General features: G+C 32.7%; 1 protein-coding gene across 1 annotated transcript in view; it reads right to left on the reverse strand.

The window, feature by feature from the left end:
• Positions 1-895: 895 nt before the first annotated feature.
• Positions 896-25963, reverse strand: part of LOC131843890 (calmodulin-binding transcription activator 2-like) — a gene marked incomplete at its 5' end in the record, with an annotated part of 32921 nt that continues 7853 nt past the window's right edge. Inside the window, 18 exons of the mRNA XM_059192668.1 lie at positions 896-974; positions 2686-2790; positions 8547-8621; positions 9301-9401; positions 10035-10171; positions 10675-10835; positions 12609-12751; positions 13076-13143; positions 15265-15363; positions 16346-16440; positions 16883-17017; positions 17425-17615; positions 18059-18328; positions 18921-19141; positions 19697-19928; positions 20202-21221; positions 21315-21361; positions 24234-24378. Coding sequence (XP_059048651.1) covers positions 896-974; positions 2686-2790; positions 8547-8621; positions 9301-9401; positions 10035-10171; positions 10675-10835; positions 12609-12751; positions 13076-13143; positions 15265-15363; positions 16346-16440; positions 16883-17017; positions 17425-17615; positions 18059-18328; positions 18921-19141; positions 19697-19928; positions 20202-21221; positions 21315-21361; positions 24234-24378 — 3324 coding nt within the window. The remainder of the gene's footprint in view (positions 975-2685; positions 2791-8546; positions 8622-9300; positions 9402-10034; positions 10172-10674; positions 10836-12608; positions 12752-13075; positions 13144-15264; positions 15364-16345; positions 16441-16882; positions 17018-17424; positions 17616-18058; positions 18329-18920; positions 19142-19696; positions 19929-20201; positions 21222-21314; positions 21362-24233; positions 24379-25963) is intronic.

Consider the following 25963-nt stretch of genomic DNA (forward strand, 5'->3'; position numbering starts at 1 on the left):
TTTAAATTATAAGTAGGAGGAACGGCGAGATATTTTTATTGGATCGTTCGAATGATGACTATTTCAAAGTCAAATGAGTGAAAAAATAACAATTAACGTCTTTTATATGTTTTTATTGTCGTAAAATTAGCTTTAAATATTTTTAGTTAATATATTTTTAATTTAGTTAAAATATTTTTCCAAAAACTACGACTAACAATACAATTTTTAAAATGGAGTTTGTATTTTTGCATTTAGACCACTGTTAAACTAGGGGCATCGCAGGTCTAACTTTAGACCATAGACGAATCACGATTTAGAGATAAACTTCATTTTGTAATAAGGAATACATTGGTGAATGGTTTATTACTAGTGCTAAACCAGATTTATCTTTTTGTAATAAGGCCGTTAGTATCTTTGTCTTTCTCATGCGTAAGGATACATTCAATTGTTTTATCATTTGTTAAACTAAGGTTTGCTAGTAAAGTAATAATAATCATCGAATCTTCTAATCATAATAATCGAATATTCTAATCGATTTCTATTGTGACAGATACATTTACTATATCTCTCAGCACAACGGTTTTCGTGCCGCCTTTTGTCATATATAGGATATTAAAATTAACTCTCTTTTTGACTCTCACTAATTTAGTAGTTTAATAAATCCGATGTCACCGACAATCTCACTCAAGGTAGTATTAAGACTAGTAAATATTAGACAAGTGAAGGCATTAAATATCACGAAGGCAATGTCAAAAGATTGTCAATGTTACAAAGCCAAAATCTAAAATTAAATACAGTAACTTAAATAAACAGACTATACGTCTCTCTAAATTGTACCAATACAATACTCAGGAGAATTTAATATAGAAACGAAGAGATTTAGATAATCCTAATGATCGAAGTGGGCGCCCGGTCACATTTTGAACAGAAGTTCGAGTAATAGTTCTTCGTCGGCGTTCATTGGCGATTCTGGGGCTAAGTAATCGACAATCCTAGAAAAGAATATCACGTGTTTATAATTAATCATTACAAGACAATAAAACAATTATTTAAACAAACAAACTGAAGGCTCGTCTGATGGTAAACGGCAACTGCCGCTTATATACATGGTTAGAATCATGAACAAGATATCATCTAATTAATCATGCCTCCAGGCATCATGTCAGGGCTTATAAATACTATAATTTCACTACCTACACACTTTGAAATAGCTTACAAAACACGATGATTTTTTACAAAATTATAATAAAGATACATACACTTTTTATATATTTGTAAGTTATAAAAATATATCTTAACAACCGCAATTGTAATATTGGTATTAAATTTGCTCTCAATTACTATTTATTTCAAGTATATATAATAAATATCCTAAAACCCTTACGATCGTTATATATCTGTTATTATTACCGGATGGATGCCTCTTGCAGTATCAGCTGTCAACGTCGTGGTGAAAGCAAAACTTGACATGTCCACATTTCGCTGAATTATTCAAATCCAATTTTGTATGTGGAGATCCTACTAACTTCACTCAGATTAAATTGATTCCTTACTTTACTTTAAAACATGTCTTCAATTTTGTGATGTGGTGAATGTCATGAGTTAGTCGCTCACTTAAATGTCCAGACTAGTGGTGAAGAGCTCTGTCACCAAGGAGTATAACGAAGAGAATCCACTGATACTTCATGAAAGTCACGATTACTCTCAAGAGTGTGCGACTAAAGAAGAAGTGGTGGCATGGTGGGACGGGTCATTCGGCTTACTAAATTATGGTAGAACGCAGTGATGGCTGATCAGTTATATCCGTGAACGAGTGCTGTTTATAAGGACTGATCTGATAACTGTGAATGATTCTGTTACTCAAGTAGGTAACTATTATATTTATTTACTTTTGTCAATTTTACTCTTTAGCCGTTTGTACTCACAAAAAAAAACTTAAAAAAAATTAAAAAATACAGAACAACATTTATTTAAAAATACAATACGCAAGGTTCTTACTCTTTCTTCTTGTGATGAGTCTGCTATCCGAAAGAGTGGTAGACTAAAAAAATATGACCATTCAAAAGTGCTTACATAAAGTTTATTTGAGTAAGGATTAATTCTATTTCAAAGGTATTTAATTTTCTTCAATATATAACAATTGTAAATATATTTCTTTAAAGTTATTTGAAGAAAGTCATTAGCAATAAACTTCAAGATCGTACAGTTCAGAGCATTCGCTTGGGAATTGTTCAGATAAGACTTGAGGAATTAACTTAAAGTACAATTCAATGTATTAAGATACAGTTCAGAAGAGGAATTTATTTTATAAGTATTCTATTTATGAAATAAAATAAAACAGTACAAACCTAATAAACTTATGATTTATTCTTTGTACATATAATTATACACTTGGTGATGACGGTTGTCTTGCCTCTGTCTACGTCATATGGGATAGCAGTCGTTAAGATATATTTGATATTTACCTACTTTTTTTTTAAGTTTTGCCCTTTATGGCCATAGACTAAATAATCTATAGACATGAAATACATAAAACCTTTTTGTCCTTTTCTTATTCCTCTTTTTATTTATTTAGTATATCTCGCTTTGTTTGCTCCGCGAAAATATATGTTATGGGTGCCCGCAGTTTTTCAATTAATTAAATTATATATAGATTTTATAACTTATTCTTATACATACTTAAATCATTTACTTGATATTTACCTATTGGGAGTGGGCGGCGTACTGATGATGCGCTGCGACGAGTTTTGGTGGGCATCCGGCGATCGCAGGGCCTCCCTCACGTTTTCGACTCGCGCGTTCTGCAACCTGCCAGCGACAGATTGACTTAGCTTATATATAATACTAATAAATATTGATGGCATCAGGGAGAAAAGAGGAGACTGTGAAAGATCTATAAATTGGTTTATTACTCTAGCCCGACATTAACACTATGTAATGAAACTAAAGATGTGCGCACGGTCTTCACGGCGCCATGAGTGTGTAGCTGCAAACGGCTATATCGTCCGACACTTCTCGTCCCTGGGTTTCCCCGGGAACATGATCACGCTAACAGCTTATGACCTAACCAATATTTATTTATTTATGCACTGTATTCCATAATTTTACAGTAAATATTTAGTAGGTAGTTAAGTTTGGAGCAGATCAATTTTGGTTCACGTTGGGTACAGCAAAAAAAATAAAATTCTATTATTAACTTAATTTATTCATTCATTTTCTGGATTTAATATTGAACTCTTATGCTCAATAAATTATATATAAACAAAGGATATACCTACCTGAAAAAATATGTTACTACATTTTAATGGAGTACATTAAAATATACATTTTATTAAAGAATTTTTATTTTTGTGTTAAATCACTTGGAAACTTACGTTTGTGGAAAATTCTTCCCATGTGCTAGCATGAAAAATATAATAGGTAATTTTTATAATAAACATAGTTAATAAAAATATATTGATCAATTATTTATATAATTAAAAAGAGGCATCAGGCATGACAACTGGCAAGCGTTGCCTTTTTATATATGTGATAAACAGTGTCACGAACATCGTCCATATTGGTCGACCGTGATATTACTCTTGTGTTGCCAATTTAGAAGACTAAAGTACCGTACTCTGTAAATTGACTACCTTAGCTCACGATTCAATTGGAAACGACTGGAGGAGGTCTTTGTCAATTGGCAAACAGATCTCCAAATAGTAAATAAGATGGCAATACTACAATAATATATTTCGTTTTAAAGTTATTCAAAAAATAGTGTAATTTATTTTGATACGGATAAAAGACTATGATAATAATAATTAACTTAATATTCAACTGATATATATAAAATGAAATATGTTTATAAAAAGAATAAAACTATTATACATATATATATATATATATAGTTCCAAGTGCCACCCACAGACCTGATTAGGGCGACTAGTTGTTGTTTAGAGTCCCTTAGGGTCCGGATAACTGAAATTATGAGAGTAGAGGGTCGTCCTAATTGGATACCTACCCTAGTAGAGAAAACTCCTTAGCAATACACTAACAACTAGTGATGTGCAAGTCATACGTTTCTATATCCACAGATATCCACGAAATATTTCACGTTATTAAATTTCATTACGTATATATTACTACTAATATTATTAATTCTAAAATGTGTCTGTATATTTTATATGTATAAGGTAATACGGTAGTAATGGAAATAACTGTTATGCACAAGTACTGGTTTATTACTGACTGTCATTGAGTTACACGATCTCCTACATTATTAGGAGGTAGTTATAACTATAGTGGTAGGTAGGTAGGTACACATCAATATTTCATTCATGAAATTTAGTAATCATATATATTGGAGCATTAAGCAATCATATATGGTAAATACTAATGTCAAATATGTCAAAAAAATTGTCACCAAGATAGATTGTATCCCTAAAACTGACATAGGACTATCTTTTATTTAAAAGTCATTAAAGTCGCGGGAAATCCCAGTAGATAACAATAGCATACTAATATATTAAATCTGAGAATCAAAAAAAATATTGTAGATGGAAGATATGATACCAAAATAGTTAACTGATTGTAGGTACTAAAGTTATCAAATAAGGTATCAATCCAACTGAATAAAATGATAAGTTTCGTATCCATATAATAAGTTAAGATAATGTATATATATGTATATTATCCTAGCTATATCCTAGCTATATATATATATCCTAGGTAAGAGTTAAATACTAAAAATATCATTAAATATTTGATATTTAAAATTTGTGATTGTGATAAAATTAAACCAATCCATAAACAACAACTGAATAAAAATTTCGTACCAGTATTCGCATTTACAGATTTAGTACCCAATGATTCTCATTTATATCCGTGGATATTTGTGGGTAGTGGGTAGTTTCCGTGGCTAGTTTCAGTGACCGTATCGTTCCCATCACTAACATAACAGGCCGTCATGCCAATTCTAAATACGTTTACGAAATCTCACGCATGACAGAGAAGGTAATATGTACCATCTCCTTCTTTCTCATGGGTGTGCTAAAGTAAACGTGTTAAGATATAGGTTCATTTGGCGCTGGTTTAAGGGGATAAGTACTACCCTCCGATCGACCCCCGTCCAATTCAAACAGGGATCGAAATTACGACGGCCTGAGCCAAGGTTCGAACCCCCTGCCCTCAGACTAGTCGTATCTGAGGCAGAGTTGGCCTTCAACCGCTCCATAAGTCCTTCCATAGGTTTGGAGTACCATCTGCACTCGCATCATCATTCGGTGCAGCTGTAAAGGGCAGCATCGGCCAATAGCATTAGAGTAGTTCGAAAAAAATATACAATGATTGTGTAGATAACAAACTAATTCAGATAAATAATTTATATAATATAATTGAATTTATTATTAATAATGTACTCTTAATATACTTAAATAACCCTTAATATGTTCAAATTTACTTAGTATAGTAAGTTAAATTAGAGCATATTAAGGGTTCCATCTTACTAATATCTTACTAATATTACAAACGCAAAAGTTTGTAGTATAGATGGATGGATGGATGGATGGATGGATGGGTGTTTGTTACTCTTTCACGTAAAAACTACTGAATGGATTTTTATGAAACTTTACAGTAATTATACATAGGCTATAATATAGAATTATATATGTAATTTGGGCGAAATATGATAATAAATGTCAAGTAAGTGAGATGCAGACAAAGTTGCGCAGATCAGCTGCTATTATAGATATTAGTACTAGAAAATAAAGGAGTATTTCTATACTTTAATATTCTTAGCAAAATTACCTATATCGTAATTGTAAACTTTCTTTAAACCTATAAAAAAGCAATGATGATATTACAATTTAATCTATAAAGCGGTGCGATGGGCGAAAATATATCGTCATACTTAAAAATCCATCATTTTCAGTTAGAACTCAGCAAGAAATTATAACTTTCTTATTAAAATTTCACAAAGTCGGATACCCAAAACTTTATCTTCCATCGAAATACGAATATTCTACTTTAGGTTGTTATAATCAATGGCTTTCCGTAGCTCAGTGATTGTTATATGGATCTACTGATATCATATTTAAAAATAAGTTTTTTTTTTATATAGTATATTGGAATTGCCTCTACATCTGAATAATCACTGTTGATTTGTGTAAATATTATTATTCATTATTGATTACTTAAATAAGAAACGTAATATAAAGTGTAAATATGTATATACACTTTATATAGCCATGCCTCAGTGGTTCAGCGGTTTAATACACCGCTTTACTTCCGATGGTCGCGGTTCGAAGCTAGAACGATGAAACTTTTTTCATTGTTTTTTTAGGTTACATTATTGAATATTTTTTCTTTATTTTATTCAAGGTTACGATAACATGCGAATATATTTTGTATTTATGCAAATAAATAAATAGTCATTCTTATTATATGAAAATTCGCCAGCTCAGTCACTAATAATAATAACTGTAAACACAATTCACAAACACACAAAGTATTCCAACAAACATATCGGAAGGATAGGCTTATAATAAAGCGTGTTCACGGCACTGGAAAATTAGATACAGACAGATAGATACAAATAGATATCGGAAACTTTTCCCTAACATTCGTGCTCGTAACGTAGAAAACGATCTATTATCGTATATACCAATTATATTTGCTTTAGAAATATCGGCATTTCTACGATATGTAAAAAAAACCGGTTAAAGTTTACCGTACCGATATTTATGGAACACTAACTGTTACACGTGCTAGTGCTGCTCTTTTGCTGAAATACAAATGAGTGACATTTTTTGGTGAAAATCGAGTTTTCAATAACGTGTAATTAAAAAACGAACTTAACACGTTAAAGACCGTATGCCCACGAGTGGGTCACTCCGCAACGAAAGTAAATTTACACGTTGGGATCGAGTGATCACCTGTAGTCAATTTCATTGAAATAAATCCAGGGATTAAATAATGTCTACCTCAAATGATTATATAATATATGTATATATATATATTGTACTCTAAACATATATACGTAATTAACAACAAAAAAATGTCAGTCCCTATGTGAAAAATAAGATTTTTCAATACGCTCTTCATCGTGTTAATGAAACACATATTATTCAGTGAAATATTGATATTAGTTGCCTATGGAAAAAATATCCTATGGACAAAAATAATCGAGTTTAATTAATTATTGTATAAAAAAAATAGTTCCACTTTTCGTGTGGACAACAGTAGGGGAATTGTAGGGTTAAATAACATAATATTTTACGTCATTTTATTCCATATTCATATTCCAGATACCAAAATTGTCTCTATACGCTGTAATATTACTACCATATCTCACCGTTTAAATTAGGACACAGCTCACAAATGAAGCTGACTGACAATTGCTGAGGCGAGCGAAATATTCAAGCATATGACTTTATAAAGTACATCAGTAAAACTAGTTCAGTTATACGTACAATTAGGAGAAATTACGGATATTACAGCGTTTTATTTATTTTTATTGAGTTCCCGATATTTGGGCCGTGTCTCAACCTCCATGATCATGGATAAACTGAACAGCTGCGGGTTATCTTAATCTTAATAATATTATAAACGCGAAAGTTTGTAAGTATAGATGTTTGTTATTCTATCACGCAAAAACTATTAAACGTATTTTAATGGAACTTTACAGTAATATAGCTTATACATTAGAGCAACACATAGGTAATAATTTAAAAATATATTATACAAATTGGGTAAAATATAATGAGAAATGTCAAGTAAGTATGATACAGACGAAATAGTGCTCGGCGATAGAAAAACTCCTTTATTTTCTAGTATTAATATAGTTATATTAGTACTAGAAAATAAAGTAGTATTTCTATACTTTAATATTCTTAGCAAAATTACCTATATCGTAATTGTAAACTGTGTTTAAACCTATAAAAAAGCAATGATGATATTACAATTTAATCTATAAAGTGGTGCGATGGGTGAAAATATATCGTCATACTTAAAAATCCATCATTTTCAGTTAGAACTCAGCAAGAAATTATATATCAGAATAACACATATTCTGTAAATTCGACGAAATATAATAATAAATGTCAAGTAGGTGTGATGCAGACGTAGTCAGAAGTTTATTTACCACTAGCGGGTCAGCTAGTAGTAAATAAATCTTTTATGGGCAGACATATTTGTCTATCTTCACACGTCTTCGTTTGTTGCTACTGTTGAAACTCGCTCGATACTCATCTCGGCAAACAATACTCCCAGTATACTCACGTACACTTAATAGAGTTTCTGAACGCAATTTTTGTTTTTGTTTAATTAAACTAAATAGAGTCCATGGATCATGGCGTTTGTAACATTGTCAAAACATCGCTAACTCAATAAAAGAAATAAAACTGTACGTATTTAAATAACTGCGTCAAATTTACAACAATATATATAGTTCAATTATTCAGGAACTGTAATGCCAAACACACGAGAAAAGCCTAACATTTAAACTTATAATACTATTCCTTTGCTATACATTAGGGATTAAAAATCTAGAAAATCTGACTAACAAAATATAGGTCTATACTCACTTGATTTTAGACTGCCTCATAAATTGCTGAATTTTTCTTGCCGCCTGATTTTGTCGCCGCTGGGAATATGTCCGTCTGGGTAAGAAAAGTTATAATTTATTCCCTTGATTGAAAATAATTTTGTTTCTTCAAAAAGCACACTACAATAATAAAACTTTCATAACATTTTAGTTATTTTAGAGTTATGAATAGGTACTGGCAGTTAAGAAAAATAGAATAAGTTGTGTTCTTCTTTTAAATTAAACGGTACATTACAGTATCCAGTTTTTAATATCAACATTTTTTAAATTAGGAACTAGATTTCAATTGCTTCTTTGACAAACAATAGGATATCGGATACCAATTCTTTCTAAATTCAAATTTTTATGTACCACATATGTGTAATAATGCTGTTTAGTATTAACTCAAACATTATATTTTTGAGAAATCAACTGTAAAGTTGAAACAATAGAATCGATTTCCTAAGTTTTGATACTTTTAATTATTGCATTTTATTATTTTGATTCTAATGAATTATAGCACTAGTTGGTTAATAACACATTTCAACTTAAAAATATAAAGTAACTACAGTTATTTTAAAGGGCAACACGCAAGTTTCTTTATCGTTCTTCTTGCGATGATATAGCGTTCCGAATAAGCGGTAGATTAAAAATAAGTATGACTATTCAAAAGTGCTTAAACTTAAGTTTATTTTAATTAATAATTTTCCATTTTATTCTATTCTATTTTTATTTGTTTTATAACAAACACTTACTTGATAGGTGTATTGTTGGCTGCCTGCCGTCGTGCCCGCATTAGACGGTAGCCGCGTTGAATTACTGTTGCCGCTGCGTGCATATGCTTCAGATACGCGAACTGTACACAAACAACATTCACATCATTATTGTATATTTGAAAATTTATATTGTGTTAGAAATTATATTTTTTTTTTGCTGCTAAAACAATCATTAACACTATAAGAAAAGATTTCCAACTGAAAAGAACGCAACCTGCGCTTAAAAAGTTTTCTATTGTGTATGGTCTTTAAACTATTAGGCAGAGTTATGAAACCTTATTGCTTGGAAACCTTCATCGTGCTTCATAATATTATGTTTTTTTTTTCGAACTGCTCTAATGCTGTTGGCTGCAGCTTTACAGCTTCACCGGTCGATAGGGGGTGAGTGCAGATGGCACTGCAAACCCGCGGAAGGACTTATGGAGCGGCTGAAGGCCAACTCCCGCCTGACGGATACGACTTTAGTTTGAGGGTACCGCTTTTCGATTTGGATCCCAGTTTGAATTGGAGGGGGCTCGGTTTTACAATGCTACTCAATGCGTCGCATTCTATTCGTGGGAGAACAAAGAAAATATTTTTTCTTCTGAAAATATTGTTTCTATCTATGAATTAATGTCATATAGCCAATTATCTCACTACAAGAAAATGACTTCTCGGTCGCAATTATAGAATACACTTTTAAAATCTCACTTAAGATATTCTATAAACTCTACCTGTTTATATCGACGATAGCAGTTCTGTATTGTGATAGCAGCGGCTGCAGCGCGGCGCTGCAACTGCCGCCCTCTGTATTGACGGTACGCCTTCTGAATCGTGATCGCCGCTGAATATAGCTCTCGCTGTTCGCGATCTACAAGATACATTCTAAATTTAAAATATGATTTTGAAAATTATTCAACTTAATATAGACAAGTACCAAATGATTCTTATTTCAAATACTTACAAGCATTTTTTTTATGTAATATCTGATAAATCATATTTATTGAGCAAAACTTATTAAAACCTTCACTTAAATGACAAACGAGCATGGCAATAGTTGTGTTCATGCACGGCATTTTCATTTAATATTCGACATAAACACCTATTTAAGTATATATTGTAAATGAACTAGCTTTAAAAAAAGAAATTCAGTTAAGTTTCTTGCCAATTCTTGAAGTGAAACTGTATACTGAACTGGACGATATAGAAAAAAATATTATTTATTCCATAACAAAAAACTTGACATTCATAAGCGTCTAAAATGGCCTAGATGAATAAATAATTTTTGATGTGACTTGAACAGAGCTACAGACATCACGTTATCATGTGGCACCTACGATACCACTCATGCATATCCATTCCAAAGGATCTTACCATTAAGCGTTAAGTTAGAAAAGTGCGTAGCGTTAAGGAATTCTTGCAGCGTTGCTGAAGAAGCGGACACCGAGTTCGGTCGTGGTGATGGTGGGGGTGGTGACAATGCAGATCCTGGTGATACCGACCCTGATGAGCATGGGGTAGAACCCCCGCAGTACCTGTTAACAAACATGTGGAATATAACAAAATATCAGTATGACTTATAAGAACAAAAATAAATGTACTAGTTGAGTTAAACGCTAAACCAACCAAACTTAAAAGCTAAACCAACCAAACTTATACCAAGTTGCGTTAATAAACCAACTAGACTATGTATATCATATGTAATCTGTGGCTTTAATACTGACATTTCTTTAATAAACAATGTTGTTTTCCTCGATCTATACTAATGCTTTTGGCCACAGCTGGCCTTTACAGCTTCACCGAACCGCCGAAGCCGCAGGATGACTTATGGAGCGGCTGAAGGCTAACTCCTGCCTGACGGATACGACTTTAGTCTGAAGGCACCGGCTTTATTTAGTTCATCATTTCTTCTTCCAAATTATCACGTCTTTTTAATAATAATCTTAATACCAACTATTTTATTTTAAACGTATAAGATGTAAGGTTTTCAATTACTCCATCTCTCTCTATATCTACTTCTACCTGTTGGTTTTTTGTAATGGTTTAATTGATAAACACCCGCACATACTTAGACGAATCGTATGGAAAATAGTTGACGCATGCGGCCTCATATACACTGAGCCTGACCATTACTATATCCCCATAGTCGAGAACCCGACTGCGAGCAAAACACTCGCAGTCGTGTTCGCCTCTAACACTATTACTTTAACACCTTAGGCGCTATGTGTATATTTTTGTCACACAGTGTCTGGAACACTGTATACTCAAATGTATACACATCTATCTACTTAGTAAATGCGCCGTGTATCCCTTAGGAACATACTTTCTATATACCTGTTATACAAATGAAATAAAATGAATGAATGAAATGGCCTGTCGCATTTTTGCGATGTAAATGGTCTTGGAATCGGTGATTTTACAAAAATTTTATAGATTTTTTTAAACGGTCACTTAGGGTCTTGCGCTAAGAGTGTTAACTTAAAAATTAAAGTAAATGAAACTCAACGGGCTGCATGGACGTAGCTATGCTATGGTGAGCATGGGTTCAGGGCGGGATAGCAGTCTAAAATATTATGTAACTAGCAAACCGCAGTTTTACCTTGATTCATGTTTTCATACAAAACTGTTACACTCTATAGCAGTCTGTATCTGTATGTTATTTATTGTGTCAACTATCGAGTATAAAGTTTCTTACGAATATTAAGTATTACGTTTAGGTTTATTAGATAATAATAACATTAAGAATTACAAATTATTCACTTAACATGGGAACTAAAAATATTAACCTATACAAAATTAAATAGTAGTGAAAACATAAAAGAAGGTATATACATATAATGCAGACTTTGGAGTAGAAAATTTATACCTATAATAGTACTGTGCTAGATATGGCTAGTTAGTACTAGGATTATTTATTACTTTAGGTTTTGTTAGGTACTTTACCAGAGCCAGGATGGGGCAAGCACCTCACCCTACCCCACCGTGGCTATACCCATGACGTGCAAGCAAGTGCCAGTGTGAAATATGAGACACGCACCAGTTGATGGAATTGCTCGGTGAGAAGTCATCTTTAAGATTGTGGAATGCACTACTTGACGAGGTTTTCTCGAGAGACTACAGTATGGGGTTTTCAAAAAGGGTATATCAAGGTTTTTTAAGGGTCGGAAACGCACACGTGCCTCCCCCGGTGTTTCAGGCGTCGATAGGATATAGTAACCGTTTACCATCAGATGGTCCGTATGTTTCTTTGCCACCTACGTTGTAAAAAAAAGCCTTTTTTATATTAAAAACTGAGCATAGTGGACTACCTGTACGTATTATCAGAGAATTCAAAGGTGAATTCGGTGTTGAAGGTAGTGGAATCATCCAGAAGAGGTCCCATGAGGGTGTCTTCACCCCCACCGCCGCCAGACTCCAATCCGCATCCGGTCAGCAGTGATGAGCTCTCGTTCTAAAACAACAATTGTCTTATTAACATTATAAATGCAGAGGTTTTTGAGAATGATAATTGTGATGTTCTGATTAAATTGTTATAATGAACACCAATGAAAAATTCATTAGAATTCATCACAACATTAACTAAATGTTATGATGAATTATACATACAATTATACTCAGGAATACAAATGTTTGTACCGTGCGAGGAATCGAACCTGCGACCATGAGGCAGTAAAGCAGTATGCTATACCACTAGACCACTGAAACTGTTGTATTTTGAAGGAACAAATTGAAGATGTGATGTTTATGTTATTCATATTCTGATTTATTAACTCACTTTTATCCTATCAGGCATAGCTGCAATTATTTCCTCCGCCAACGTGAATACACGGTCATCTTGCTCCCCTGAAACATTTCTGTAAAATTAATTCTCTGAACTAATATTAATGATTATATCCTTTCATATATTAAAAATATTTTACATATGTAGCTGTCTATACTTGAAAGATATATGACAATTATTATTGGAACTATATCATCATAGTAGAAACAAAAAACTATGATTATTAGATTTTTTATCTATATGTGACGTATATTTAATATTATTATATATTGTAGTAATTTTAACTTAAACTTTTATATGCATTATTCCATTCGATTTGCAATCAAATGTATAAAATATGATTCAACTAATCCTAACTAATAAAATCAAAAATTTTATTACATATTAAATCAGAAATATAATTTATTAAATGTTGCCACACTGCTAACTAGAAATTATTCTTAAGGTGTTTATTTCAAGCCTATGCTAAAATTTACGGTTATGCATATGCTTAATTCAAACTTACCTCTTAATGTACGCATTTTTATAAAAAGTCCAGTTATGATCAAATTATATTATTTCAGACAACATAAATTATATAAAAATATATATTTTCTTAATTTTTTTTATTCGTAAATAAGAAAATGAAAAGAGACACACACACATTACTAAATTAAAGAAATCAATTATTACATAAATGTGAAAATCATTAATGAACAAACATCTTATGGTACATAAAACTTACCTTCTATAGTATATACTAACATTAAAACGTTTCCACGCAATAACAACAAATTGCTACAGAAACTACCAACCAATAATTAAACTAACTACACATAAAAAGCTTCCATAATATAAATATTGAGTCATGCAAGCAGTTTAGCCGACATGCGGTGTCGTGTCACGTTTAATATTGTCCATGTTACTGATACTGAAAATGGTGTACTGACTTGTAGCAACGTTGTCTTGAAGTGTATTGAACTGGAAGAGGTAAATAAGCCAATCGATTGGAATATGTTTGAGAGTGGAGTGATAGTGGATAGACCGATACGAACCAATGAAAGCGACATCGAAGGACAACATCGAGAAAGCCAAACCGAACTTCATGACTTTTAAAATAAAACATTAATCAATATACACAGAGTTACAATTTGAATAAAAGAATAAAGTCGGTTTAGCTTTTAGGATACTAATACAAACAACGGGATCTCCGTTCTTGGTAGGATACGAATATAGAAGAACTACTAGTGGTCTACCGACATACAGTGTTCACGTTCAGGGCTACAGACTGGCGACAGAACAGGACAAAGGTATAGACAATATAATATGTTAGAAGAAGAGGAACGAGCTGCCAGAACGGTGATGCAACTACTACAATTACAACATCAATAAATTGGACGAGCGGAGGGTAGTTGCCGTTGAAATGGTATAGAGCAATTGGTTTCATATTTGTCATTGCCAATAAACTTTATATTTGCTTAACAGTAATAAATATTTTAAGCTTGATAAGTTCAAATTTGTTGAAGGGGAATACTCGGTATTGTTAATTATACTTTACAACCAGAAAATAATTCATTCAGAACAAAATGTGTAAAACTTTGTGAGATATTATAATGTCTGCCTAATGAGTATTAGGCAGACATCTCATAAGATTGTAAATTTTTGTCATTGATATTAAATTTAATTATTTACAATTTTGTTATTATATAAATAAACAACCACAAAACATATTTCTTAACCACCCCACCAGGGATACTCCCTGGTGGGGTGGTTGTCGAAATTACTTTTTTAAAATATACTTTTGCATTTTTTCCATTTCGGATATTCCTTCATTACAATTTTTTATGACAGAAATGGACAAAGTAAATATTGAAAAATATGTGTATGTTATTTAATTTGACTATATCTTTCATTTCGACATCTTTATAATTTGAAGTAACTCATAATTATTATTCATCAAACAAATTTTCCAAATAAACAACTAAAACACAAAATTTATTTTCATTGTTTCTTCGCATTTCCAATAAAAGAAATGCAAAATATATTAATTAATTATCTACAACCAATTCCTCTTCTACATCATTATTATTTCAAATACTAGATCAAGCTCAAGGGTCAGTTTTGAGAACAGTTTCCTAGCGTCTACACCATTTGCAATCTGCCGTCCGAATGCCGGGAGTGCGGCGTCCAGTGATGGTAGTTACCAGCGTGTACCGGGGGGGCGCGCGGCGGCGGCGACGAGCAGTCCGAGAGAGTCTCCACGTCAATGAGCGGGCTGGCGGCGCGACGCCACGCCGTCTCGCCTGGACATGGACTACTCTCACCACCGCGCGAACTCACTTCTTTTCCTTCGATTCTTAAACCCGCCTACGGGGGCACTCATTCTAGAATTGCCCCGGAGTATACTAAGGCAACGGGGCGAATCCTAAAACAGCCTACGAGGGCCACCCATTCTAGAGACCCGAGGTAATAACCCCGGAGTACGGTACGGTCTTCTACTACATGGGGTATTCTCCGAGACCTACCTCCATCATCAGCGGGGTAAAGGAGTCTTCACGTGGTTATGCCCATAGTCTTAATTTTCGCTTGCCTACACTCTTTCATTCTTATTAAGAATACGCTTATTTCTCCGAGGGTACTTATTCTAGAATTTCCTCGGAGTATACTTGGGCAACGGGGAGATCTCCGAGATCTACTTTCACTCTTAGCAGGGCAAAAGAGACTTCGAATAATTTTTACTTTCGAGTCATCGATTTTTTGAAAATTATAACTAAGCATAACCCCATAATATTTCAGTAATTCTATGTTTATTTTAATTAATCATTATCTATTTATTAGTACCTTAGTATTATTATAGATTAAGAACCGCTAATTATAATTATCTTTCTACTTACTTGCGTTATTAAATATTATTGATGACAAAAAGTTTTTATTATTTGTTAAACTTTTTTTGTCATTCTGAACATTTTCGTTTTTTGTTGAACACATAATTTTAGAATAATTTTATTATATATAATCGTTTAAATCAAAGAAGATTAGAAGCTAAAACACATTACAAATATGCCCGTATTATCGAAGAAAATTAGAACACATTGCGCTTAATAAGAATAACCCATGACGACGATGCCAATACCACAGTTGACGTTCTAAGCAATCTTAGCAAAAATATCAAATTTTATCAATAAACCTCCGAAATTTCAGGCGCCGTGCCGATATAAATAAATCAGCAAAAGAAAATCGAATCGACTATGGAGTGAAAATGGTGTAAAATAATTGTGAACTTACAAAGAGCTAGGTCCATGCGTCTTCCGATTTTCGAATCTCCAAGACTATCTTCCGATGTATCAGAGTCTAGGGGTAATGACATGCTCCTTTCCCATCTGTAACATTTAGATTTTGAGTTGCAAATTTATTTATTATTATTAACTGAACTTCTTGGAACAAGATTTAATATTGAAGAATTGAAATTGCCGTATTAGATAATTATCACCTGACCAAATTAAACTACATTTCCGATAACAGAGTTATTTTTTTCTGCAATATATCATCCTTCAACTGAAACTTTACTTACAAAGCTAGCTGAATGCCAACGAAGTACGTGAGATAGTCACCGTTGTCCAAAGTCTAAGATACCTATATTATATTAAAAATTCTAACAGTCCCAATATTTAAATGTTAAGTATTACTTATCTTCCTTAGTTCAAGGAACGTAGCTTCCAAGACCAATTACAAAATATGTTTATAATCTCAAATTCTCGCTACAAAATAGTTTAAGAGTCTGAGTGAAGTAGAGCTACTGCTAAATAAATAACTGTTGCTCACCGTGCCGAAATATTATCAGTTTTATCAATAGCGGAACTAGATCGGAAAGCATCCGCCATGTTGATACCACTGTCTATGGATGGTCGCTTGACGAGATTACTTTCCAGACTACCAGCACGGCTCTTTTGTGACAAACTGGAAGTAAGAGAAATTTAAAAGAATTAATTGAGTATTTATAACATTTTTTTCAGTTCATTTAACTTGTTAAAATTTGTATAAAATACAATATATATTTTGATTGCTTGTTTATGATGTGTATCTTAATATCGACATTTTTTTAAAGTGAAACAAAATTGATTGTTTTTATGTAAACAATATAGAATAGAATAATGCTTCTATAATAAATATGTATATGATTCTATCATATTCATAATATTCAATCATGAATATGACAATAGAGCAGATCAGCATACAAAGATTCATAATTATTAATACAATGTTTGTATCGTCCAAGAATAGAAGCCTTTCAATAAAAGTAAAGCGGAGTAGACCAAACCGCTAGACAACGGAAGCCGTTAATAAATTATAAAAATGCCATTTACCTGAGTGGTCTTAGAAATACGCCATCTTTCTGCGGCGGGTGTATCCTATCCAGTAATGCAGCAAGAGCCATATGTCCAGATCTCCTGGCCGCAGCAGCAGCTTGTCTGGCTCCAGCCTCACTGCGTGTGCCAGCACTCCATCGGGCCAGTACCACTGCTGTTTCTACATGACCAGCTGCACTTGCTACCATCTATAATGTTGCAACATTACGGTGAAATGTTACTGCTTTCTGATTAAAATATATAATAATATTAATAATATCCTTAGACAATTCATACAGCGTCATTTAGTTCTAGGTTGAACAAAGTTTATGTTATAGGAACTGGACAACTGATATATACTTAGATACATTTTTTAAAGACATAATATATATAATACGTTGAAAACAACCAAACCGATACAAATAATCATACTCATGAATACAAACGTTTGTACCGTGCGTCAAATAAAGTATTAGTAGTAGTAGTAGTGCTTAAAAAAAATATCAAACCAACCATCAAATCTCCCAACGTAGCCTTCAAACATGAGATTAGGCTTTTAAAATATTATTGCATTTCTACAGAAACAGCAAAACACACAATAAAATATGCTTATTTTACTGGATATCTTGAAGAAAATATTAGGAATACTCACCAGAGGCGTACAATTATCACTATCTCGCGCACCTAAATTGACTTCTTTCTCTAAGGCCAAATTAGTATCATCCTGTCGCCATCTTAAAAGTACTATCGTTAGCTTCGTATAGCCCAATGCAGCTGCAAGATGCAGTATCGTGGAGCCATCCTCTTCAGAATCCATCGTAAAACCTTCGGATTGGCCAACTGATCTTGAACTGAGAGATCGACAGAAGGTAACGAGTCGTTCTTCAAATTTTGGATTCGAATAAATTTGAACGTCTTCGATCTGAAATTGGGAATAGTAAAAGATTATTATACTATATTATATTACACGTAATTAAGGCAACTTATGTAAATACTTTGAATAAGAATGATAAAAAAAAAATTACGTAGAAATAAATATACTCGAATTCTAATAAATAGTTTTTTTATGGTATTGCGATTTGTAAGCAAAAATGTATATATATTCAACAACTAATCGAAACAAAATAATAATGAAGTCTAATAATTGTACACAATCATACGGCAATAACGTTGGCGGCAGTTTTAAAAAGGTACCCGAATCTGAAGAGGTCGTATTGGCTTTTACCATTCGACGTAGAGATATTGGGGCTATGGAACCCAAAAGCCAAATTGATTTTGACAGATATTGCAACACGCTCTACGAGGTCACTAGTTACTCTAGATCTGGTAGTGATTTTGAGGCAGAATAAAATTATGGACGTTTAAAGAGGCAAATCTGTCAATATCTTGGATAGAATGCTTCAATGTGCCACATTGTATAACAATGATATATTTTTTAAATGAAATGTAATTGTTTATAAGCAAATAAAATTATCTTCACACGTAAATAAACACAATTATAATTGAGTCATTACCTGATTATCATCTAAAGGCTCATTTTTTATTTGCAACCGGCCATTAAGACGCTGAACCCGTTGGAGCAGTAGAAACCTTCTAAAATCTAGCGATGGCAACGGAGCAGAAGCCGGAGATGAAGGGACTGGTACAGGGCCTGCCTTGTACTCGAATGTAACAGTATCAGAAACTACACGCCCTCCACGAGCGACTTGAAGAGCTGCTAAACCTGCTTCGTGAGCTGAAAAGAATCAAATTAACCAATTTTTAAACATTAATTAATTATAGTGGATTCTACTACTTTTCAATTAAATACATATATTATATATTAATATTACTTACTAATGAACCGTCTCGAATTTCTTTTCTCATAGGTGCAATTATTCTAGGGATCTATGAAATTATAGATCCCTAAGTAAAATATAGCCCCAATAACAGGTCAAAGCAATTTAAAGTCAATTAAACATTTTTTTAATCTATTACAAATGAACAATCATTTCTTATCTTTAAAATGCTTGTTTATAATTATGTAAGCGAAAGGAGTGTAATAGGAATTTAAAAACAAATAGATAAGTATGTATAGTACATTTGAAATCAACATAACCATACCGTCTTCTCTTGAAATAGTTTGGTATCGGTGTTTTCTTCATCTGAGTCAGAAGTATAAATAGACACAAAGTTTTATTTTTGTGTCAGCCAAATTTGAATACACCTTTCAACTCTTGGCTATAAATCGATATATTAACCACTAGGATACCTAAAAATAATTCTTCTAAACATATAATATTTAATCTACCTGGACAATAGCATCGAAGTAACCCATTCTGCACCAACTTCGATGGCACAGGAAAGTTGTCAAAGAGAACCGTATACTGATCAGAGGTCTCAGTCCAAGGTCCGGCCACTAGGACCTTCACTCCGCCCTCAGGATAAGCCCATTCTGGTGAATAATCAGTAATGCTGAGAGCACCCTCACCACTGCAGTCCATTTGCATTTTTTCTTCAGGAGGTGATTTCTCACAGGATATCTGTAATACAGGACAATTAGTTAAGAAAGCCGGGATTAATTTATTCTTTCAGCTTTTGATCAATAATCATTTACTAAAATAAAATTTAAATTTACTAAACTACCTAGTTGTTTTTCAAATATTAGCGTTAAAAAAAAATTCAATACAGTATAATAATGCAAATGATTAATTTGCATTATTTTACTGTATTTTTTTTTTGTTTAAAACCATAAATATTTAGTCTGTGTCGTATATTTATATTTCTTTAAGGTCTTAATAATATTGATTACTTACTAAGGGATGCGTTGATATTGTGCTCGGATCTAGCACTTCCAATTCAGGAAAATCTCCTAACATATCAAATGCGTCAAGATTTACGAACACATTATCATCTACTACGTGTGTAGGTGATGCCACTGCCTCACAACTTTCAATAAAGTCCATTGTATCTATCCCCGACACCATTACGTTGGCCGTATCGGAAGACCTCACACCGCTTCTATCTAATTCACAAGTAGGCATATTAGCTGATAAAGTCTTTTGTATGTCTTCATGTGATAATTCCAAAGTTTCGTCAAAGAACCCACTAGATCCTAAATTTCCATCTGTACCAAGTAATACTAATGTATCATCACAGTTTTCCGTCATAACTTTACTTTCTAATCGTTCTACTAAATCTGGATACCTAGACGGGGTAGTTGGTGCACTAGCAACCATATGGTTTCTACTCCTCGGCTCCATTTTAATTTTCCTATCAAAAGAATTAATTTCTACTTTTTCCTCTATTTGGCTTTCTACTTCGAACGTCGATTCCGTATTGTGCAGACACGAAGACGGTTGACTATCAGGTACCTCACGTTTCAAAACGAATGTGGGTTTGTATTGTTGCCGGTACCTATCCCTGGGCTCTTCACATACAAACGACGTCAATGACAGAGGAGACACTAAGGACGAATGTTGCTGGGCGGCGTTACTCGTTCCATTTAAAATTAAAAGACCACCTCCTCCTTGAATTTGGCCAAGAGAAACTAGCAATGGAGAAGCTGGTTGCGCGGATGGTCTATGATCTCTAGTGTATTGCCGTGGTGGTTGCGACATGGGTCGTGGTGATGGGCCAGTTGTTGAAGAAACGTGATGGTCTGACGGCGGAGGCTTCGCTGCTTGTATACGTCGTAAAGGATGCGCACAAGTTCTTGAATCCTGACAAGTGGAATCAGGGCAACCGCACTCTAGTTGCCTCGCTAGCGCCGCAGCCCTTGCAGCCCGCTGTTTCTCCATCAGCTGCCCGACGATTGCTTCCACCGTCTCCGTCGTCTGAAACATTTTGCCCTAACATTTATTTATTGTAGAAATCATCTAATTCTCTAAAATACTTAGCTACTTTAGTTAAATTATGAGGAGACTCACCGATATTTCCAATTCATTGTTGATATCGTGCTCATCTTCGCTGAAGACTGAAACATGAAAATAAAATATCCAAATAAGACAACTTCAAACAAAAAAGGTTTATTAAAAAAAATAATCCGTAGTCTGGGGAAATATCTAGAATAGATCTAAATTTGTGATAATCATGTTTTCTAAAATTTATATGACAAAAGGATGACAAAGTATATGGACTGAGTACTTTCTTAATATAAATATTAATATCAGCAACTGCATCTACTTTGTGATATAAAATATAGCCTACATCCTAGTTATACAATGTATCTTTCCGTCACGTTTCCTTTACGTCAATTTTTGTTAAAATAATAAGTTGTTTAGTCATGAAAATATAACAAACGGACAAGTAGAGACATTTTCGCATTTATAATATATAAAAAGAAATACTGGCGAACTGAAAATCTCCTCATCTTTTGAAGTCGGTTAAAAAGAGACAAGCTTCTTAGCATTCTATGGATTTACCGCGCGGGAGTCGAGTACATCGTATGTCAGAGAGGGAAACACTGAGTATTTCATTATATTTCACGTAATTAGATAAGTATAACTTCAAAATATTGTTAAAGAATTTGCAAAGTTAACAAGTTGATATTGAGTAAATAATTATTTAAGAACGAGAACCCAATTACTGCGTAAAAATAAAAAAGGTAACTTTCGACTTTAATATTTCGAAACTCCATCGGCGTCGGATGCCAATAATGGAATTTAATAATGAACACCGAATAAATTTTCGTTAAATAATTATCAATATTTATGTGGGATAGATTAATGAATAATGAAATTTAATTTCATTGTCCATTTCATAAATATTCAGGATGGGTCTCGAGTTTCCGTATTGCCTATTAATTTTTACTATTAACATTGATGAATATTTAATATTATGTAAACCTTTATTTACATTTCTGTTATCAGTAACGCCCATTATTATCAAGATCAGTATCAAGATTTCCGTTAATATTTTTAGCCGGACATATTCATTTATTCCATAACTAGTTACCCGCTCCGGCATTACATAGTACATGTGTTATACATATAAACCATCCTCTTGAATCACTCTATCTTTTGCTAAGAACTGTATTAAAATCCGTTTCGTAATTTAAAAGATTTAAGGAAATAGACAGCGCAAGCGACTTCATTTTGTATTAAGTAAAGATGCATAATATATTAGGCACATTGATTGAAGTAGAAAAAGTATAATCCATCACATTTAAAATAAGTATTGTTGCTAAGTAACAGTTTGTATGTAACGTGCAACTGCAATCGGAACGAAGTAAATTATACTAGGTCCAACAGAAATTATTAGTATTTTAACAGATTTAATTTTGGATATGTTTTTTGCTAGTAGTACTATTGTTTACTCTTCTGTATATTGTTTTATATTATGTATGTTATTTAAATGTAGAGATGTAGAATGTCTTAAATGTAATGGATTAAGGGACCGTATTAGGCACATTGATTGATGTAGAAAAAGTATAATCCATCACATTTAAAATAAGTATTGTAGGTCCAACAGAAATTATTAGTATTTTAACAGATTTAATTTTGGATATGTTTTTTGCTAGTAGTTCTATTGTTTACTCTTCTGTATATTGTTTTATATTATGTATGTTATTTAAATGTAGAGATGGAGAATGTCTTAAATGTAATGGATTAAGGGACCGTATTAGGCACATTGATTGAAGTAGAAAAAGTATAATCCATCACATTTAAAATAAGTATTGTTGCTAAGTAACAGTTTGTATGTAACGTGCAACTGCGATCGGAACGAAGTAAATTATATTTACTACTATATATGTAATCCACTCAAAATATCTCTATCATAATAAAACTTGTACATGAGGCAAACTTAATGTCGTTTGGCAATCTCCACCAGCTAACCTTTAAGTATACATAAACATTGTGGGGTAGTTATAGTGAAAGCTTTCACAATGTTACATAAATTACTATCTTTTTTTTATTAAATAATATTCTATAATTAGTTCACATATTTTTTACAAATAATTTATGAAGTCCCAACGTCTGAAACGTGTAGAAAATACTGAAACACAGGTTTCAGAAGTTAGAGTACTCTTCTATATTACGATGTAAATACTTATGAGTGAATTCAACATTATAATGTGTATTTAAAACATATTGTATATTTTTATATTTTAAATTTACGATATTAATATTAACAACATTTAGTTAGTGTATATATCTAATATTAAATTTTAATCCAGTCGCTAATATTCGCCACATGAACAACTAATGCCAAGCACTTTTGTCATTAAAGTAATTCTTAACAGGCATTTCTCGTATTATGCCTTAAGAGAAGTTTTTATTAATTAAAAATATAATACTTAGTAACTTCTACTTAAGATTAACAAGTTTATTTTAAATCTAGAATAAATACATAGAACAGAAAATAAATTATTTTTTTATTAATATATAGTAAATGCAAAGGAAAAATAAGTGTCACGAAAGACAAAATCATATTAACTTCATTAAAATGTCTTACAATAATCTCTTGTTATAAAAACATACGTATAAATATGAACAGAAGATAGAGGAACTCTTAAAATTATATAGGATTTTTTACAGCATAGGGGCAAAAGAGTTTGCGCCTCACCTGATGAAAAGTGGTTACAGCCGCTCATGAGCACCTACATCAATAGGGAATTTGCAGAAGTGTTGCCGGCTTTTTACAGAGGCCGGCTTTTTTTATATATATCGTAATAGGTTTTTTTATTGCAGATTTTCATATAGTATCAGTTCGGAAATGCTATCATTGCTGGAAAGCGATTCCACAATGCAGTTGTGTGTGGGAAAAAGTTTCTAGAACGCACGGTGTAGGAAGAGGTGTAAAGTTCTTGGATAGCTATGTATATTAAATTTATATCGTATACTTACACATAGGTTTCAACTGGCTGACTAGTTCGTCTTTCGTCCATTCTTTCTTGTCTGCCCAGAGCGCGAGGCTGGGTGCCACTGCCGCCAGCTTGTTATCGTCAGGGTATGGCACATTGAGGTAGTGGACTAGCACGATGTCAGGATTCTGAAACGTTATTATAGATTCCTCATTAACCAAGAAAAAGCATGTGCATCTATACATAGTATAAAATAAAGTCGCTGTCGCTGTCTGTCCGTCCCTATGTATGCTTAAATCTTTACAACTACGCAACGGATTTTGAAGCGATTTTTTAATAGATAGATTGATTCAAGAGAAAGGTTTATATGTATAATACATGTACACCCGGATGAAGCCGGAGCGCGGAGCTAGTTAATATTATAAAGAGGTAGTTTGGGTGTGGAGGGTAATCTTCGGTACTACTGATCCGATTTAAATAGTATAGGGGACAATCAAACTTACGGCTCAGCTAATGGTAAATGACTACCGCCGCCCATAAGCAGCCGCAATATAAGGGGAATTGCAAGTGCGTTGCCGACCTTTTTAAAAAGGAACAATCTTTCTTGAGATATTATTATTATTATTATATACACATATACTGTTGTCGTATGTTGGTCATTGGTTTGTTTTGCCATATCATTCATATAATAAAAATCAATTATAAAGCTCTAATGATTTAATTATTAAAAAAATTGTGTATTATCACAAAAAAAATTATAACTCGATTATAAATGAACAAGTCTTTGTTATACAAATATTATACTGAAATGAAGTACAAAAACTCGTAAAATACGTATTTAGTGACGTGTGAAAATTTAGTGAAAGGCCACTGTGTACAGTAGGAAAGTGGAATAACGAGCCAGACTAGAGCTCATAAAACTGAAACAAAAGAGAACAGGCAGAGACAGAACAGCCAAGAAGGGCTTGAAACTATTTAGTTACTATAGGGTTGACAACACAAAAATTTATATTATTTCTGGTGTAGAAAATAAATAGAATATTTTAATTTTAATCAACATTATTAAAAGAGGAGAGAGTTGTAGTTAAGTAATATTTCTAAAATATTATAAGATACATATTAAAATAATAAACTAGTTAAAAATATTTTATTTCGATATTACTTTTTTTACTTGGATTATAATAGGAAACTAAAATGATAGACAGCGGCACGCCTACTAACCTAAAGAACTTGTTCAATTCGAATACTAACTAATAGTATAAATACCAAGTAGTTTTATTTATTCATTCCTTAAAGTTCCGACTTAATGGTATTCTATTTATCACTAGTGCAAACAGCATCCTAATCGCTATAGCAAATTATTGATGTTAGATTGTCCACTTCAGAGGCACTGAATATCATTGCGCTGCTGCGGACCCAGTGCATCTGGATCTCTCAAATTATATACATAGATATATAAATTGAGAGATAAGGATATATACTGTGTTTTACTAACGTAGTTTATAAGTTATTTAATAACATAATATGGATGGATATCCGAAATAAATTAATAAATAAAATAAAATCTGGCACATAGGACATGGGCGATAAAGTTGCTCTAAATAAATAAAAAATAACCTATGTAGTATTCAGGATATAGAAGGACGTAGACTATTTTTAATTCCGGGCAGTCATTATCACCGGATATCGTGGGCAGACGTCGTATACATAAAATTTGAGTAACTCTTGAATAAATGGACTACAATAAAAAAAATTGCGCGATGACCCTACAAC

The sequence above is a fragment of the Achroia grisella genome, unplaced genomic scaffold (genome assembly GCF_030625045.1).
Source record: "Achroia grisella isolate CSIRO2021 unplaced genomic scaffold, CSIRO_AGI_Agris_v1 utg35653, whole genome shotgun sequence".
NCBI classification, from domain to species: Eukaryota; Metazoa; Arthropoda; class Insecta; order Lepidoptera; family Pyralidae; genus Achroia; species Achroia grisella.